The 18,751-nt window shown below is 53.4% G+C and overlaps 1 protein-coding gene across 1 annotated transcript in view; it reads left to right on the top strand.

Annotated features, from left to right (window-relative positions):
* The window catches only part of PKD1 (polycystin 1, transient receptor potential channel interacting), an 80,647-nt gene that overhangs the window by 28,185 nt on the left and 33,711 nt on the right, over positions 1–18,751 (top strand). The window contains exons 2-12 of the mRNA XM_033074125.2: positions 5,812–5,883; positions 6,328–6,399; positions 7,733–7,902; positions 9,778–10,446; positions 10,704–10,887; positions 13,753–13,967; positions 14,797–14,909; positions 15,032–15,149; positions 15,994–16,271; positions 16,767–17,471; positions 18,430–18,561. Of these exons, the coding sequence (XP_032930016.1) occupies positions 5,812–5,883; positions 6,328–6,399; positions 7,733–7,902; positions 9,778–10,446; positions 10,704–10,887; positions 13,753–13,967; positions 14,797–14,909; positions 15,032–15,149; positions 15,994–16,271; positions 16,767–17,471; positions 18,430–18,561 (2,728 nt within the window). The remainder of the gene's footprint in view (positions 1–5,811; positions 5,884–6,327; positions 6,400–7,732; positions 7,903–9,777; positions 10,447–10,703; positions 10,888–13,752; positions 13,968–14,796; positions 14,910–15,031; positions 15,150–15,993; positions 16,272–16,766; positions 17,472–18,429; positions 18,562–18,751) is intronic.

Below are 18,751 nucleotides of genomic sequence, written 5' to 3'. Positions count from 1 at the left end.
TTGGGATGCCCTGGCTGTGGTTGGCACACCCTGGCTGTGACAGGGGTGCCCTGGCTGTGCATCCTGCAGGTTTTTTGCAGCCTCACCTCCTCTCTCTGCTCCAGGGAAGGGACTGTGTCACCTGGGGTACCCTGAGCTCTCAGCTTCTCCCTGCTTCTCAGAGCACAGCCTCTCACCCCCCTTTCCTGAGCTGTGAAGAGCCTGTGGCCCCAACCTTGGGTTTGCTTCTGCAAATCCAGGGGTTTTGTTGTGCTCAGGGAGAGGCTTGAGCAGGATGAGGCAAGGCTGTGAGCTGAGGGAGGAGCATTGGTTCATCCCCCTGCTCAGGGAGCCCACAGTGATGCAGTGACCTGCTGGTGGTCCTGCAGGAGCTGGGAGAGATGTCTGGGTCTGCTCCTGGCCCTGCTGCCCTGCCAGGGCACACTGGGAGTGCTCTGCTCTCTTCAGGAGAGCACAGAGTGTACAGAACACTGCAGAGATGCTCATCTCGCCTTGCATTTCATATCAACAATTAGGATTTTGCTGTAGGAAGAAAAACATTCCATTTTTAGATGAATTTTTGTGAAAAAGTCTTATGGGACGAATTCCTCAGAGAGAGCCAAGGACTTGGGCCAGCATTTGAAACTCATAAATCCAGAATGAACAAATAAATTGTCATCGTGCTGTGACAGCCTCGGGGAGATGAGGGTGCTCACAGCTCCTGCCACCCTGAAAGGCCCCTCTTGCTACTGGGCTGGAGTGATGTGTGGTGGAGGGAAAGAGGGAAATAGGGAGGGAAATGGGGAAAATCCCTATTTCAGCATGACTGAAAGAGTGACTGGAGATCTCTGTGTGCCATTTTCCTCCTGTCTGAGTTGAAAAGCAGAGAGCTCCTGGTGCAGGGGACTTGTGAGGCTGTCCCTGCTGCAGGACCACAGCATTGCTCCCTGTGCCCAGCACACAGGAAAATCCGTGTTTTTCCAGATTTCCATAACCATTTGTGGAAATAATCCCTGTCCTCACCTCTGCACACAAGTGCTGCTGCTTCTGCTGTGCTTCCTTGGAGAGGTGCAAGCCAAAAGACGAAGGGAAAAAGGAATCTGATCAGCAAAAACCTGTAATTTTTCCTGGCTCAGGCAGGCAAAAAGCACACAGAGTTTTTATCCTGCTCTTTTCTGAAAGTCTGTTCTGTGTGTCAGGCAGGATCAGCTCTGTGCTGCCTTTTGTTCCTGGAGACAGGGAAGTGTTTGCCATGGCAACGTGGGAGGCAGCCTTGGGCTGTGCAGGGCATCTCTGGGGCACTTGGTGGGTGATGGAAGGTTCTGGAAGCTCTGGTTTTTGCTGTGTCTCACCATATCTCACATGTCCCTGTTCTTGTTCTCAGTGGGCACAGGGTGTGGGGTGGTACAGCCTGGCTTTTCAGGGAGTCCTGGAATGGTTTGGGTTCAAAGGGACATTAAATCCCATTAAATCCCATTAAATCCCATTAAATCCCATCCAGTGCTGCTCCCTGCCATGGGCAGGGACACCTCTCACTGTCCCAGGCTGCTCCAAACCCCATCCAGCCTGGCCTGGGACACTGCCAGGGATGCAGGGGCAGCCCCAGCTGGGTGATGGGGAGAGAAATGGGAGCAGTGCTGGGAGCAGTGCTGGGCTTTACTGGGAGCAGTGCTGGGCTTTACTGGGAGCAGTGCTGGGCTTTACTGGGAGCACTGCTGGGCTTTACTGGGAACAGTACTGGGCTTTACTGGGAGCAGTGCTGGCCTTTACTGGGAGCAGTGCTGGCCTTTACTGGGAGCAGTGCTGGCCTTTACTGGGAGCAGTGCTGGACTTTACTGGGAGCAGTGCTGGGCTTTACTGGGAGCAGTGCTGGGCTTTACTGGGAGCAGTGCTGGGCTTTACTGGGAGCAGTGCTGGGCTTTACTGGGAACACTGCTGGCCTTTACTGGGAGCAGTGCTGGGCTTTACTGGGAACACTGCTGGGCTTTACTGGGAACACTGCTGGGCTTTACTGGGAACACTGCTGGGCTTTACTGGGAACAGTGCTGGGCTTTACTGGGAGCAGTGCTGGGCTTTACTGGGAGCAGTGCTGGGCTTTACTGGGAACACTGCTGGGCTTTACTGGGAGCAGTGCTGGGCTTTACTGGGAGCAGTGCTGGGCTTTACTGGGAGCTGTCTTTCCCTGCCCCTCTGGAGCTGTGCTGCCCCACAGAATCCCCAGCCCTGCTCGTGGTTTGCAGCCCTGGAGCTCCTTTCCTGAGCCGTGCTGTGCCCCATCCTCTCGCTCAGACACTTCTCCATCTGTGGATGCTTTTCCCATTACTGTTCTGGCAGAGCTCCCTGCACCAAAAGGGCTGGGGAAGTTCTGCCCTCCCTCTCCCTCCCTCCCTTTTTGTGAGATGGAGGCAGAGCAGGCCCACAAATGACATAATGAGAGCATGACATCAGGCTTGGCAGCGGGGCCGCCCATACTCTGCTGAACATTATATGTTGTGGGGAAGGAGGGAGCAAACAGCAGTGCCCAAAACCAGCCTGGCCACAGCAGTGTGCAGGAATAACCCCTGGGCTGGCGCTGGGGGGGTTTCTGAGCATCAGCAAGGGATGGAGTGGGTGGCACTGAGCCCTCCTGCTCCCTCCTGCTCCCTCCTGCTCCCTCTCTTTTCCAGCAGCTGAGAAAGGAGCCAGTTCTTGATGCCTTTTCCCCCAGAAATCCATGGGCAGCAGGTCAGGGAGTCTGTGGTGGATCCATCCTCACCCTGTCTGTGAGGTGGCTTTGGGTGTCCCCAGCTCCAGGCAGGCTCAGGGATGCACCCAGCATCACACAGGGCTGGAGCAGGGCTGGGATGGAGCTGGAGGCTCCCAAGGCTCAGGCTGACGCCCTCATTACCAAATATTCCCTTATTTCCCAAAGCTTCACCTTCCTCATTAAACCACCTCCCTTTTCCAGAAGTGTTTGAATCTCTCCCTTTGCTGGGAAGTGTGGCAGTGTGGGGAGCTCTCAGTAGCACCATTTGTGCCCTGCATTGTAGCTGTTGGTGAGTTTTGGTGCCCCATGTCCCCCAGAGTGACACTGCATGGCTCCATTTTACACTTTTCTACATTTACAGCTCCATTTGTGGAGACCAAGGCAGGACTGAGAAGCTGTGACTCGTGGCTGCCCTTTTCCAGGAGGCACAGCGTGTTCCTGAAGTCCCCCAAGCCACAGGAAACAACATTTTTCTTTCTCCTCATGAGGAGGGCGTCAGGCTGTGTGTGTGCAGAGAATGTCAATGGAGAGCCTTGTTTGCTGCTGGCCTCAGCTCTGCTTTGAACCTGCTCCGAATTTCCTCCAGCCTGGCAGCGGGCTGGGAAAACACAGTCGTGGCAGTTTGTGGTGCTGCCAGGCTGAGCTCTGTCCCACAGCCTTTGCCTTGGCTTTTATTGCTCACTATTTCCTGGTTTATTTTTTTATCTGCAGCCCAGCTTGGTTCACAGCCTCCTCTCCCATGGCAGGATGATTTCTGTGAGCTCCCTGGCTCCCAGCTGGAGGTGGCAGGAGCTGGATCCATCTCCATTCCTCACTTCTCCCAGCTGTGCTGTCAGCAGAGCTCTGCTGCCCTTGCAGACCTCCAGGAGGTCAGGGAGGGTGAAAACTGAGAGCTTTTATTGCAGTTCCTCATGGCATTAAGGAGGCAAGGAAGCAGCAAGGGAATTGCTCTGGTTTGTAGGTACCTGTGGGTGTGGGGGACAGGTGAGAAGCAAAGGATTGGGATCCTTGGGCTGGGTTTTGTGAAGTGCCAAAGTCAGGGCTTGGGATAATTGGAGCTGCAGAGGTTCAGCCTATGGAGCTGAGCCCCAGCTCTGCCCTGGGAGCCAGTGGGGAACATCCCTGTGGGTCAGCTCAGCTGGGTGAGCTCAGCTTGGTGTCTGCTGGGCCATGGAGTGAGCAGGATGCCAGCCAAGGTCCTTCATCAGCTCCTGAAGGAGAGCAAGGCACAGGAGCCCTCTCCAGCCGTGAGACACCACAGTGCTGGCACCCCAAACCAGGGTTTGAGTGTCCTCACACCTCCCCTTGCCCCACACTCCCCCTGCAGCCAAGGAGCACCTTGGAAGAGGCTCTTGGAAATGGCAGAGCCCTGTTTTTGTAGCAGCTGGATGGTTTGTTTTGGAGGTTTTGCTTGTCTGGGCGAGGAGCAGGAAGGCATCTGAGCTGAAACTCCCATTTCCTTTCCTTGGACTTGAGGTGCTGCCTAAAAACGAAATGGGAGACTTCCAGGTATTTCAGAGGAGAAAGGAAATATTTGTACTGCTCTCCTGGAAGGTGAGAGCTCTGCTCCTTCTGGTTCTTCTGGTCCTTCCCCACATGGGTGCAGTGGGGACAGAGGGGTTCAATATCCACAAAGTGCTCAAGGAGAGGTGGAACTGAGCTGGTCCTGGCTGGGGTTCCAGTCCTGTGCTTGTCTTCCAAGAGGGAGCTGGCAGCAGCTTGGGGGTGACTTTGCTGTCCCCTGTGCAGAGTGTGGCTCAGCCAGGGATGCTCTGTGCTCCTCCAGTGCTGTCCCAGCCGCTCTGAGACAGAGATTGCTGTGTGATTGGTATTTTTGTTACGTCCTTTATCTAATTTGAACTTTTATTTTGCACATTTCTTGGACTTCTGTATTGGTGTTGCTGGTGAACTGTTGTGAATCCATTCTCAGCTTGGCAAGGAAATCCCAGACAGCAAAATCAGGGAAAATAAACCTTCTAAAGAGACATCCATCCCTGTTACTTATCCCCAGTTTCCTGGAATCGTACGAAATTTTCCTGCCAGTTTGGCAGAATTATTTTCATTTGGAGAAATGAAGTTTAAATGTCAGATCAAACCAAGAAATACTTGATTAAGAGGTAGAAATAACAGGTGAGGCAGCCAGGAGAAATGAGAGGAGGTGTTTGTAGGAAAGAAGGTGAGAGAGGAGATGGCAGGGAAGGGCTCTGGTGGCAAAGTGTGTCCAGCCCTGTCCTGTCCTGGGAGCTCAGCCAGAAACCCAGGGAGGATAAGAACCATCACATGGCCTTGGAGTGTTTTGATGCTGCTAAAAGAAAGTTTAGGCCAAAGGAGATGTTTCTGAAAATGAATAGTGAGGTTTATTGGGAGGCTGATGAACGAAACTTTCACTTCTTCTGTGACTGCCATTTAAATTTGGGGAGGGAGGTGGTGGGTGAGCAGAGAGCTGGGCTGGACTGGGAGGGTTTGGTTTGGATGAGCTCAAGGCTGTTGGTGTTACTGGGAGCAACTGGAGATTTTTTAAAATAAAATGACAATCTGTCCTGATTTCAAATGGAAAATATTCCTTGTTGCTTCTTCTTCCATTTTAAGCTTTTCCAAAGAGAGACAAAAAGGTGTTTAAGGCGTAGAGTTGACGCATCAATTGTGTAATTACTGATCAGGGCTTTGGCACGAGGAACACACTTGGAAGTTCATCATAAATTTTTCTCTGAGTTAATTACTACTTGAGTCTAAAGTATTTCTTAATGACTTCTTTGAACATAGATTAGACTTGAATATCTTGTAAGAGGGTGCATCACTTTTGGTGCCACGTGTGGCATGGTGTAACTGCTGCAGGTGTGCTGAGAGTGGGGGCTCATCCTGAGACTCCTGGTCTCTTCTTACAGGTTATGTGAGCAGCAGATGCTGTATGGTTTTGGGAAAGGTGTTTTCTTTGGCTGGGAGAAATGCTCTGCCTTCAACACACCACATTTCCAGTTGGGATTCTGGCTGGAGTTTGGACAGAGGCTCTTCTGAGGTCTGCTAATGGAGGTGTGACAAAACAGGGTTGAATGAAGGCTGAAAATGGTTTTTTTTTCTTTCCCTAGGGATCTTTCCAATAACAGGATCAGTGGTTTAGATGTTGAGCTGTTCAGAAGCCTGACTTCACTGGCAAAGCTGTGAGTACTTGCTGTGCCCCCCAGTCCTCCCAGTGCCCCCAGCAGGGCTGGTGTTCACTGGTTGCTTTGTTCTTGCTCCACCTCATCTCCCAAACCCCACGTGCTCCTGACCATGGGCTCCTTCCCTGAGGCCTCCAGCTGCTCAGTGTGGTGATTTGGGGTTTATTAGCATTTGGGGTTGGGCAGGGTTTGACCCTCTGTACTGCTGGATGGAGAGGAGCTCAAGGCCAGAGAAGGAATTATCACAAGATGTCCATTGGTACTTAAAGTCCTTAAAGTGCACCTTCCACTGCTTCAGGCTGCTCCAAACCCTGTCCAGCCTGGCCTTGGACATTTCCAGGGATCCAGGATCCACAGTTTTTCCTGCCTCCCCACCTTCACAGGGAAAAGCTGCAGTCAGGAGGAAATTGCTTCTAACATGATGAACTTTTCTCTCTTTTACAGAGATATAAGCCACAACCAGATTTCTACATTAGAAGATGGAATATTTGATAATTTATTTAATTTAAGTGAAATGTAAGTTCATCTTCTTTGTTTCCCAGTTCTTCATTTAAACCTTTCCTTGAAATTTAACATTTAAATTTAAATCCTTTCCTTTCCTGGTGGGGTGGGAGGCTGTGCTGACTTGGAGAGATACTGGGCAGGTGCCCACCCAAGCAGCTGCTTTTTGGGGTGTCCCCATTTCCTTCCTCAAGCTGTGTCTGCTCCTGGATCTTGTTAGTTTTGATTTTTCCTTGGTCTTTACCTCTGTCTCCTGGGTATCTCCAACCTCTGCTTCTGCCTTCTTGTCTCCCTGGCTTCTTTCCCACAGCAGCTCTGCTGAGGTTCTTTTTCTCTGGGTCACTCTGTCCTGTGTCCATGGTCACTCTGTCCTGTGTCCATGGCCACACCTTGGGACTGGAGCATCCAGAGATTCCTGCAGCATGCTAGGTCCTGAGGTGTCCAAGCCAGATGTTGTCCTTAAGTGATTCAAGTTTTTAGGTTTTGTGTTTGATGTTATTTGAAGGGAGGTGAGGAGAAGCCACACATTTCTAGGAGGGATCCCTGAAGTCACAGCACAAATGGCACTTCTGCCTCTGGCTGAGCCAAAGGATTAACCCTGTGCAAGTCTCCTTGGCAAGTGAGAGGAAAGCTCAGCCCCACTTTGTCCCTGAGGACAGGACACAAGGAGCAGTCTCAGCTTTGCAGTTTGGCTCTGGAAAGACACAAAGGCCCAGGCTTGGCTCCCAGGGAGCCTGTCCCTGCTCAGCCTGGTGGCAAAGTGGTACTTTCAGCCCCAGAGTCAGGGTTGAGCCCTGCAAACACCCAGCCCTGCTGGCATCAGCTCCACACACAGCCCCAGCCCTGTCCTGCTCACAGCTGAGTGCCAAAGGCTGTAATTTGGATTGAGCTTAGCTGCAATTAAAGTGTCCCTCTTTTCACTGAGCTGCCACATGGAAAAATTATCATTGACTTTGCATTTCTTTTTTTGACAGATCAATTTTATTCTCTTAGCTATTTTTTAATGGGGCTGTAAATAGTCTCCTGAGCAGGAGAGGCTGCCCTCATACCCTGGGGCTCTTGCATGGCAGATTATTTTAGATATATGATTGTGTCTGTCATTTGCTTCTAATTGCAACAATTATTTGTAGAGTTAAAAAAGTACTTGGAGTACTTGCCTAATTCTAGCCTCTAGAAAAATCACATTAATTATTGCTTGATTCCCTATTCATTAACTCCTCTCGCAGTTCTTCCGAAGCTTTCGGTGGAGTGGCACAGATGGGAACAGGGAGGGCTCAGCACACTGCTGTAATTAAGGCTTAGCACATGTCACATGAATCCCCAACTTGTTCTGATCTCCCTCTGACAGAAACTTAAGTTGGAATCCATTTGTTTGTGACTGCAAACTGTCCTGGTTGCCCCGTTGGGTGGAAGACAGAAGAGTGAGAGTCCTGGAGGCGTCGGACACGAGATGTGCCCACCCCCCTGAGGTGGCCAACCTGTCCCTCTTCGATGTCCTGCTCCCCAATGCCACCTGTGGTAAGGAAAGGCTGTGGGGTGGAGGTGGCTGAATGGGAGTGATGGGCTCAGGGGGCAGCTGGGGCCTCTTCAGGCCCTGAGTGAGCAGTTCTGCTCTAATTAAATGTTGGTCACACAGTCCTGTGTACCCTGGTGCCTTAAGGACCAAGGCAGTCACACCAGGGCTGAGATAGCCCTGAGCACACACCAGACACCACAGGACTCTGGCTCTGTGACCTGCAGCTCAGGATTTCATTCTGCCAGGGCTTGAACAGGCTGACCTCAAGCACTGAAAGCTCCTGGGAGGTGATGGCACCTGAGGACAGGCTGAGCAGGGTCGTTGCAGGTGACAGGGCTCCACTTTGGGGATGCCCTGACCTACAGCCACCTGCTCCAGGGGCATTTTACTGTCTGCTTGGCCAGGAGAAATGTCAGGCAGTGAATCACTAGAACAGGGTGAAAAGAAAGAAAACAGATCCTGCCTGGATGCTGGGTTATTCTGGAATAGGAGAGAGGAGGGAGAGCAAGGGCTCCCTCCCTATGGCAGGCAGCAAGCATCTCTTTAATTTGGGAGTTGTGTGTCAGAAGGATGCAGGGATGAGAACCCAGAGCTGGTGGGAGCCAGCTGAGCTGCCTGGTGAGGCACAGTGTTCCCCAGGACCAAAATCCAGGTGGTTGTTGTTCCTCTTCCCCCAGCAAAGCTACCCCAGCTTGCAGAATCTTGCAGGGATTATCAAAGGGAAAAACACTTGGCACTGTTACTGCTCTTGATAATTAGTTGTTCCCTCTTGAACTACTTTAAGCCAGTGTGGAAACAATAATGTGAGGCTGCCTTCTGGGTAATTCAGTGTGATGGGAGTAGGCTGGGACAGCCTGCCAGCTCCTGACAGCTCTCAGTGACGGGCAGGGGATGAAGAATGACCAGGCTGGTGGTGCAAAACACAGCAGTTCCCGTGCCGTGCTCCTCTCGGGGGACTCTTCTTAGGAAAGTGGCTCAGCATTTGCAGGAAGGCTGTGGAGGAAGCTGGACAGTTGGATGGGTTTGATCTGGGAAGATCACACGAGGCTGGAGCTGTTGAGATGTTTGGGGGAGATGTTGTAGCAACCAGCAGCAACAGCGGCGCAAACGCGGCCGCGCCGCGTGGGCAGAGGCCAGGGAGAGGCCCTGCCTGGGTGTTTGTGGCAGGGAAATGTCCCACCCTGTGCAAGCACTCCAGGGAATGGGCTGTTCTCTGGGGCTGCTGTGGCTCCATGTCCATGGGTTGTTCCTGTGCATCCTTCCCCTGGGCATCCCTGCACCCCCTCGGGTGCAGCTGGGTCTCCAGCACCGCGTTTTCCTGTAAGGAAATTCCTGCCACTCTTGGTGGCTCTGCCATGAGAAAGGTGCCTCAGGGAGGGTCCATCAGTGTCTCCCCTGTGTCCCCAGTGTGCCACTGCCCAAGGGTGATTCTGGATTTGCTGCTGGAGGTCCCAGGCAGCACGTGAAACATTCTGCACTGACCAAGCCAAGGCAGCACCAAAGGACACCCTTTTGTCATGGTCTCAGTTGGTGGCAAGTCCTGTGGGCTCCTCTGAGTGTCAGACTCAGTGGCTCCATGTCCCATGGGAGTGTCAGGCTCTCCAAAGCCCTGTTTTATTTACTGAGTGCTGCTGCTCCATAAATCTGTGTGACTGGCTTGTTATTTCTGTCATCACTAATTAGCATAAAGAGTTTGGAAACTGTTGCTGGGGGATTAAAGACTTCCCAGGCAAGTCTGAAAAAGGAAATGCTCAGAGTAGGAGCTGAGCAGGAGAATTCCATTCCCAGGAGTGTGGGGTGGTTCTTTTGGAGGGTCTCACCAATCCATGGCATCCCAGAGTCTGTTTTGCAAGAGGATCTTCTGTTCTGTCCCACAGGAGCTCAATACATCACGTGTCTGACAGGCAACCACACTGAAGAAGCCGAGTTTGTTATCCTCTTCACATCTGTCCACCCTGGGAACCTCACTGAGGAGACCTGCAGTGCCCTCTGTTACTCCCAAGACCAGGAATATGGGGGTTTCAGCTCCCAGGGGCAGTGTTTGTGTGGAACTGCCCACGAATCAAACTCTTCCTCGGGCTGTTTGCCATTTTGCACTGAGCATTTGTCTGGGCAGGGCTGTGCTGGCCCCTCACTCGTCCCCTTGCCCTTCCAGGCACAGCTGCCTGTGTCTTTCACAGGACTCCAGCCCCAGTACAGCCTGGACCAGCCTGTGCTCTTCAATGTCAGTATTCCCATTGCTGTCAGCACTTTACTGTGGGATTTTGGGGACCACAGCGAGGTTCTCAACACCACTGGACACTCAGCTGTGCACAGCTACGCCTTACCTGGGCACTACAACGTCACTGCCACCATCCTGGTGGGCTCCAGGCTCCTGTCTGAGCAGGCAGAGATCGAGGTGGTGGCTTCACCCCAGCAGCTGGAACTGCAATGTCCTTCCTTGGTCATGGCAAACGAGAGCCTGGACATCCGGATCCGCAACAGAGGCGGCACCGGGCTGGTGGTGCTCTACGGGATCACTGCGGAGCCTGGGGAGCTGGGCAGGGGTGAGCAGGGGGTGCTGGCTCAGCTGGGCTCCTGGGGGTGCTGGGGAGGGTGCCTCTGCCTCCTGGGCCTCCCCTTTGCCTCCCCTGCCAGTGAGGGGTGGCTCCTCTGGGCACTCCCTGTTTGAGCGGTGTTCTGGCTTTAACAGAGATGGGGTTTGTTGGCTGCAGGTTTGGGACATTCCTGCAGCCTCTCTGCCCAGATGAGGTTGGGGTGTGTGGCTCGTGGAGAGGACATCACCCTCGTGTTCTTTCTGCAGCAGTTCACCCCATGTGCCCCCCTGAGGGCTTGGTTTTTCCTGGAAACAACCACTGCTACCAGCTGGTGGTGGAGAAGGCGGAGTGGCTGGAGGCACAGCGGCACTGCCAGGAGCTTGGCAATGGGGACCTGGCTTTTGTCAGCAGCCCTGACATCCAGAGCTTCCTGGTTGCTCATGTCATCAGGTGAGTGAGGAGGGAAAGGGTTGGCATCACTTAGGGACAGGTTTTGGGTTCCTGAGGGCACATCTGCAGAGGGATCTGAGCGTGAGGAGATGGTGGGGGTGAGGCTGCTGAACAAAGGAGGAATGAGCAGAGCTGGAGCCCTTGCTGGGCTTGGATTCTTTCCTTAAAGGCTGTGGAGAGAAGAAGAGGAACGGGGCAGAACAGCTGGAAATCACAACTGGGAACTGAGAGATTGGGGGGATTGTTGTACCCTGTGTTTGTGCCTGTGGATGCCTCTGAAATGTGGGAAGGGGTCCTGTGCCCTTAGACACGGCTGCAGCAAAGCCCAGACCCTTTTCCCTGCTGTCTGTCATCCTGGGAAGCAGCACTGCTCCTCTCCAGCAGCATCTGCTCCACCTCAGGACTGGGCTTTATAAACACAGAGTGCTGCAAGTGTCAGCCTTTGATTAAATCCGCCCCTCTGAGTGCCCTTTCTGCAGCCAGTCATTCCTGGGAAGGGAGGACAAGCAGGAGAGCTCTCAGGGCCTGACAGCCCTTGTCAGCACTCGCAGCTGCAGCTGTGGGACACGGGCTCCTCACAAACACATCCCAGAGAGCACATGCAGGGGAACAGCTGCGTGTGACGTGGGCTCTGAGCGCTGCTGCTCCAGGTCTCCCAGCCCCTTCTTCCCAAACTTGTATCCGTGCCCTGTTCCCTTCACACAGGGCTGCATCCTGAGATTGCAAACATGTGTTCCCTGCTCTGGGGAAGGGAGGCTGGCCCTCTGCACGCTTGGGAGCTGCTCCTGGGTGCTGGGATGTGGCAGGAGTTGCGTGTGGAGCCGGCGCACGGAAATCCTGCGAGCTCGGAGGGAGCGAGGCTGTTCCCCAGCTGCTGCCCCACAGCCTCTGCTCCCCAGCCCCCTCCAGTCCTTGTATTTATTTTATTAATCCATGCAGATAAACATGAAGGAGGCAGCTCCAGGATGCAATTTCCCTGGTGATAAAAGGGCCGAGCTGCAGGATTTTGGAGCGTGCAGCTTCCATGGTTCCTGATGGGAAGGTGGCAGAAGCAGGAAGCTGTTTCCCATTGGGGCACTGAGCAGGTTTCTGTCCTTTGTGCTGGTGTGGGATGGCCTCTGCAGGAGCAGCATGTGCTGAGCTGGTCCCTCCCTGCCTGCACAAGCAGAGGATGGGACCATCCAGGGGGACCCCACTGTGGGCAGCACAGAGAGCCCTTCCAAACCTCCCCAGGCTTGTCCTGCTCCTCCTGCCCCAGCCAGGATGGGACCATCCAGGGGGACCCCACTGTGGGCAGCACAGAGAGCCCTTCCAAACCTCCCCAGGCTTGTCCTGCTCCTCCTGCCCCAGCCAGGCAGCTCAGTCCTTCCTCAGAGGCAGAGATCTCACATCTTCCTTCTAAAAAGGGTGTTCAGAGTCCTCCTGTTCCCCCTGCAGTGCAATGGGCTGGGCAGTAGGGCAGGGTGGGAGCCAGCCAGCAGCTTGTCTTTTAGTTGTTCCTTTTTTCTTACTTTTTGATTATTTTTTTTCTAATGACTTGCAGTTAGATCATAGCTGGAATTAGAAAAGGAAAATCTCCACTGAGTTTTCCTGATGGCAGCAGGCAGGCGGTTTCCTACCCTGCTCTCCTGAATTCCCTGCCAGTGGTTCAGGAGCAGAACACAGCCCTTATTTATTTTCTAATCTCATTTGCAGTGAAAACTACTGATTCACGGAACAAGTTATTTTTGTCATCGTTTTTCAGCATGACCTCATGAATCATTTTATCTGGCATGAGCCTGGAGGTGGAGAGGCACCAGTTACCACCAGTTATCTCCCCAGTGTGCCCTGCAGAGCCCTGGTCCCACCCTGGGAGCACCCTGGGGCAGGCAGGATTGATGTTCACCTGCAGGAGGGAGCGTGGAGAAGGAGCTGAGAGCTTGGGAGGGTGCAGGATGTTAATATGGAGAAGCTGATGGAAGTTAATGTGGAACAAATGCCTCCCTTGCTGCTGGCAGTGATTAGAAACAGCTCTGCAGGTTCTCTGTGGCTGTGAGGGACCTCTCAGCACTTCCCACCAGGATCCTGCTGGGATCCAGCCAAATGGGGCAGGGACATTTCATCTCCTGAAAGGAGCCTGGCAGTGTCCTGGGGGCTCAGCTGCCTGCACTGCTCCAGCCTGTCTCCTCTGGCTGCTGCCTTCCCATGGGGACTCAGGAGCTCACCTTGTCCAGGAGAATTCCAGATCTGGCACTGCTGAGCTGTGATCCTGCACTGGTGCCAGTCCCACCTGCCCTGGAGAATTGGCTGGTGGTAAATCCCACAGGTCTGCACAGTTTTCCAAGGGATTCAGCTTTCCCAGACACTTCTGTGTGACCAGATCATTCCTCATCACTCACAACAGGCTTGGCAGAGTCTGGGAGGGTTGTTTGGTGACAGAGTGCTCTGCTCAGAGCGGGGTGAGGCTCAAGTCAGCCTGGTCACACAATCATGGAATGGTTTGGGTTGGGGGGGAATCTTAAAACTCATCCAGTTCTACCCCTTGCCATGGCAGGAACACCTTGCACTATCACAGGTTGCTCCAAGCTCTGTCCAACCTGGCCTTGGGCACTGCCAGGGATCCAGGGCAGCCACAGCTGCTCTGGGCACCTGTGCCAGGGCATCCCCACCTGAGGTTCTGATGGTAGAGCAGATACTGAAACCCTTTAATAATTAAAAGTCTCCATGAAATGCAGCCCATGACACCTCAATGGAGCTGCTGTTATTATTTTTAGAGAGAACCATAGATGGCAACTGTCCCAGCTCTTTCTAATACTCATGATTTCCTGAAATCCCCCCTTCCCCCTTTCTTTTTTTTTTTTTTTTTAATTTTTTTTTTTTTTCCAGGAGCCTCGATGTCTGGATTGGTTTCAACGATTTTGCAAGCTCTGGAGCACAGCAGAGAGGGGAAGGATTTAATCTGGAGAGCTGTCAGAACTGGCTGCCAGGAGAACCCCATCCCTCCAACGCTGACCACTGCGTGCGCATGGGCCCCACGGGCCAGTGCAACACGGACCTGTGCATGGCCAAGCACAGCTATGTCTGCGAGTACAAGCCACAAGGTGGGCTCTGCTTGCCCTGCTGCCTCCCAGGGCTGGCCAGGTGTCCCCTCACTGCCACTGCTGTGGAAAAAAAGGGATGCATCCCAGGGTATCACCACAAAATGAGACTTGCGGCAATATTCCCAAAAAGAAGAGTTTGGCTAGCTCCAATCTTTACCATGAGCAGAAGGGAGGCAGAGGAGCAAAGCTCTGAGGCAAAGCTTTTCCCTCTTATTTGAGCAATCTCTGCTGCTGCCTTGGTGTCCTTCACTGTGTATTTTGGGAGATGTTGGGGTGGCTCAAAAGTTGGTGAGGTGAGGTGTGATGTGCTGTGCAGGTTTGTGGTTATTCAGCTTTCCAAATCTTCCACACCGGTGTGGGAAGTGAGAAGGAGAAGTAGAATGGACATGAAACAAGGGAGGTTTGTATGAGAAGGAAAAGCCATGGCCAGAGAGGGCACTGGCCTGGTCAGTCCCCCAGAGCCACCAGTGTTTGCCACTCATGGAAACCAGCTGGTGGTGGCCACATTTCCCAAGAAGTGCAGGGGCACAGGGAGGATGAGAAGGGGCACCTGGTATTCAGAATTTCCAAGCAAATCATTAGTTATTGGGAGAATTACTTGTGCAGTACCTAGAGGTCAAAACTGCTGAATGTTGCAAATGAAAATGTTATTTGTGCTGGATGAGAAAGAAATCAAGACACCTGTAAGGAGAAGGAAGGTTTGGAGGGTTATGGAGCTGCTGCTCTCCTGAGTGGTCCAAGCCTTGCTGCAGCTTCACAGGCTGGAGGGAACAGCCTCAGCTCCTGCTGAGTCTCACAGGCTCTGTTCCAATATTTCCTCTGCCAACAGGAGTTCTCCTGGACGCAGAAAACTTCTTTGAGGGGGACGCAGATTTCCCCACCCGCGGGGCCGTGAGGAATGTGAGCGAGGCTGTGCTGGCAGATCCATGGCAGGCTGAGGAGGTGAGGGGGGATTGCTCAGGGGGGATTGCTCAGGGGGGATTGCTCAGGGGGGTTTGCTCATCCTGCTGCTGCCCTGGGAGCCCTGGGGACGTGGGCAGGTGAGAGCTGTGCGTGTTCTGCAGGTGCTGGAGTTGCCCTTCAGGCACCAGGGGTTCCTCACTGCCCTGGAGTTTGTGACACAGGAGCTGCAGCAGCCCGTCCAAGCGAGGTTCCAGGTGTACAGACTGATGGATGGAGAAGGTGAGGCTTCTCCTGTGGGGTTGCTGGAGGTGACACCATCAAACTGGGGCTTGTGGCTCCTCTGACCCTTAAAGGCTCAGAGGTTTGGTTCTGTTTTTTGAGGAGATCCAAGTGCAGGATCCACAGCCTTGCAAAAGTGGTTATCCTGGAGAAAATTACAGAGGGAGAAACCTCTCTCAAAGCATGAGGAGAATGTGAGTGTAAGGACCATGTGGAAAGGCTCATTAATCTTCTGAGCTGTATTTTTTGCTTTGTGAAGACACATGTCAAATGGGAATGTGTTCTGGTCCATCTGGCCCCACGGGTTAACAAGGAAGAACATTTTCCTGAGCCCATTTCTTCCTGATGGATGAGATAATCTAAAAAGCCTTTTATTCCTTGTACAACAGCTCAACAGTCACAGTTTTGGCAACAATTAATTCTGCAGCAGAATGTTTGTTGTAGCCGCAGGGTTGGCTGGTTACAAAAGGATCTTTTTTGACACTGACAAGCTGATACTTTGACATGGAAACATTAACTTCAGAAAAGTTGCTTAATGTGTTTTCAATGTCAAGGCCAGCTCTTGCTTTCACTTGGACTGGCTTTTGCTGGAGCACAGATGCTTTCAGAGTGCAAATTGGTACGTTCTCACTGGAAAAGAGACAGCTTTGGGTTTAATGATCTTGGTGGATTTTTCCAGTAAAACAGAGCATTTATGTAGCAGCAGGATGTGCTGCAGTTGCAGCTTTTACTAAGAGTGGAGCCATCATCAAAGTGGAAAAAATGGTGAATTTGGAGCAAGGAAGTGCATTAGTAGTGTTACTCACCAGAGTGGTGATCGCTGATTTCTCTTTCACTTCTCCAGACTACCAGGAGGAAAACAATGCTACAGAACCATTCCCCAGTGCTCAGGATGACGGGAACTGGACCCTGCTGGAATGTCCTCCTGGTTTCCAGTGGTGTCCTTTGACAAATCTGTGCTCATCCCATAACAACTGCTGCAATGGGACCGAGTGTGCCAACAGTTCCCTTGGCAGCAGCCCTGCCCCAGGGTCCCTGCAGCCCAACCACAGCCAGCCCAGCTATGAGCTCCTCAAGGAGTTCCTCTTCATGGTACCAGCTGGCCCCTCTGCCCAGTATCAGGTCAGTGTTCAGTGAGTGGCTGGGGCAGTTTCCTCCTGAGTGTTTTGGGTAGGTTTGGGCTGTTCCCATGTGGCAGATGGAGGCACTGGAGTCCATTGGAATGAAAGGATGTGCCCAGTGTCACACAGACCGTGTGCCCTGCAGTGCCTGGGGTGATGGGAGGTGTCCCTGCCCATGGAGCAGGATGGGCTTTAAGGTCCCTTCCCACCCAAAACTGTTCTGTGTTTCCATGAGAAGGCTGTGCAGATTCCATGGGCTATTCCCACTGAACACAGTGGAGATGGAGCAAAAAGCTGATTTCTGTGTTGGCACATTTGATTCACAGAGCCCAGGGAGGGTGGAGTGGTGAAAGTTCTCCCTGTGCTGTGTAGGGATCTTCACCTTTTCTGTTGGTTCCCACCTGGCAGGAAATCCAGCATTTTGTCCTGGCAGGCATTGGGTGCTGACTGCTCTTAACATGAGGCATTAATCCAAAACCCCCTCCTCTCTCTGCAGGTCACATTCAGCCAAGAAAACATCTTTGTCAAGGCTGGGGACACTTTCAGCATCCAGCACAACACAGAACCAGGCTCATTCCTCCAGTGCCACCCCAGTGCCCCCTCCCAGGACAGCAGGAACTCCTCTGAGCAGGCACAGGGATCCCCCTGGCCAAACAGCACCGTGTGCTCGCTGCGGGTGCGCTACGCTGAGGAGCAGCTGGTGCCGGTGCTCAGCCCCCACAACGCCGGGCTGGAGCAGCCTGGCCACTACAGGGTCCGAGCCAGCGTGGCCAACGGGCTCTTCAGCGCCAACCTGTCCTGCACCTTCCGCGTGGCATCCCGCGTGTCCGGCCTGCGTGTCATCCACCCCGCCCCCCAGGGCTCCAGGGTCTACCTGCCCACCAACCACACCTCCCTGCTGCTCAAGCTGTCCTCGGGGGCCAACGCCACGGCCACCTGCCTGGGGGACAACCACAGCGTGCCCTTCGTGGCCACCTGCCCGGCAGCGCTGGCCCAGCTGTGTGCCAGGGAGAACAACGACACCTGGTTTGCTGTGGTGCAGCTGGGCAGCCTCGGGGAGGGGGTCAGCACCCACGTGCTGGTGGCAGAGAACTCGGTGAGCTCCCAGAACATCACGGTCACCGTGAAGGTGGAGGAGCCCATCCGCGGGCTGAGGGCCACGCCCGACCCCGAGAGCAGAGTGCTGCTGAACACGAGGGTGGTGAGTGTTTGCTGCTGCTCTCAGCCCGTCCCTGCTGGGTTCTGCCCTTTCCCTGTGCCTGGCAGGGTGGGTTTGCCCTGGGGGCACTGGGGCAGGGGAGCTCTGCTTGCTGCTAAGCTGCCCACGCTGCTGCAGGCACAGCTTGTGGCACAGCACTGGTGCTCTCCAGCAGGAAGGCAGCTCAGCTGGACCCCCTGAGCTAAGGCAGTGCCCCAGGACACCAGAGGAATTAGGAAAGGACAGTGTTTGCCTTGCTTTGTCCAGGTAGTCGTTCCTTGAGGTGTTCAGATTTGCTCTGCTAAATCCTTATATCAGCTGGCTGAAGCTGTAGAGATGTTTCACCTCTCCAAGTCTTGGAGTTCCTCTGGTTTGTTTTTTCCAGTCCCCCATCCCCAGAGCCACAGCCCTGGGAAGCTGCTCAATAACTGCCCCAAATGCTCTGTACAAGCTCTGGCTGCTTCTGGCAGATCCTGTGCCTGCACCTCTTGGTCTCACCCTTCCTGCTGCCACAGGCTGCTCAGGAGGCACTGCTGGAGTGAGGAGGGAGCTGCCCTGTCCAACCCCTTCAGTCTTTGGGTCAGGCACCATCCCTGGACGAGGGTCAGAGGCTCAGCTTACAGGTGTAGCTAAAGCCAGGCTGTTTCTGTAAAGATTTCAGAAGGGTTTTAGTCAGCAAGAGGGACCTGATGACAAGAGCAGAGTGCTGGGCTGTGGGAGCAGGGATTGTGGGGTTTGCTCCCAGCTCTGCTGGGGATTTATGGAGTCAGGGTCTGCATTTCTCCATCAGCAGCAGAGCCACAGATGATCTGTCACCTCTGTGCCGTGCTCTGAGGGCACTGCAGGTGTGGGAACCTCCCAGTCTGGCTCTGCTCCCCCTCCAGTTCAGCTGGAGATCTCCTGGGAAGTGCTGGGCGTGCTTTTCTCTTGCACTAGTGTGAAATGTTCTCGTGCCTTTCAGAGCTACATCCCTGTGATGGAGGCTGGGTCAGATGTGACTTTCCGATGGACAGTAGATGATAAGCCATCTTTCACTTTTTACAATGTTGTCTTCAACGTTATCTACCAAAGCCCAGCTGTGTACAAGCTCTCGGTAAGCCAAGGCCTTTCCCATGACACCATTTCACCCCTGGGTTTCCATCTCATCCCACAAACTCCTCAGGAAAAGCAGCAGGGAGACAAGGCAGAGTTGAGTTGAGGTTTTCACTGTGCTGTTTCTCACTGAGCCGCTCTTGCAAATGCAAATAATTTCTTCTACTCTTACACTGCTATGCTGTGTTCCT

The sequence above is a fragment of the Catharus ustulatus genome, chromosome 16 (genome assembly GCF_009819885.2).
Source record: "Catharus ustulatus isolate bCatUst1 chromosome 16, bCatUst1.pri.v2, whole genome shotgun sequence".
Taxonomy (NCBI): Eukaryota; Metazoa; Chordata; class Aves; order Passeriformes; family Turdidae; genus Catharus; species Catharus ustulatus.
Note: the sequence above shows the minus strand (reverse complement) of the source record. Positions and strands in the feature narration are given on the sequence as shown.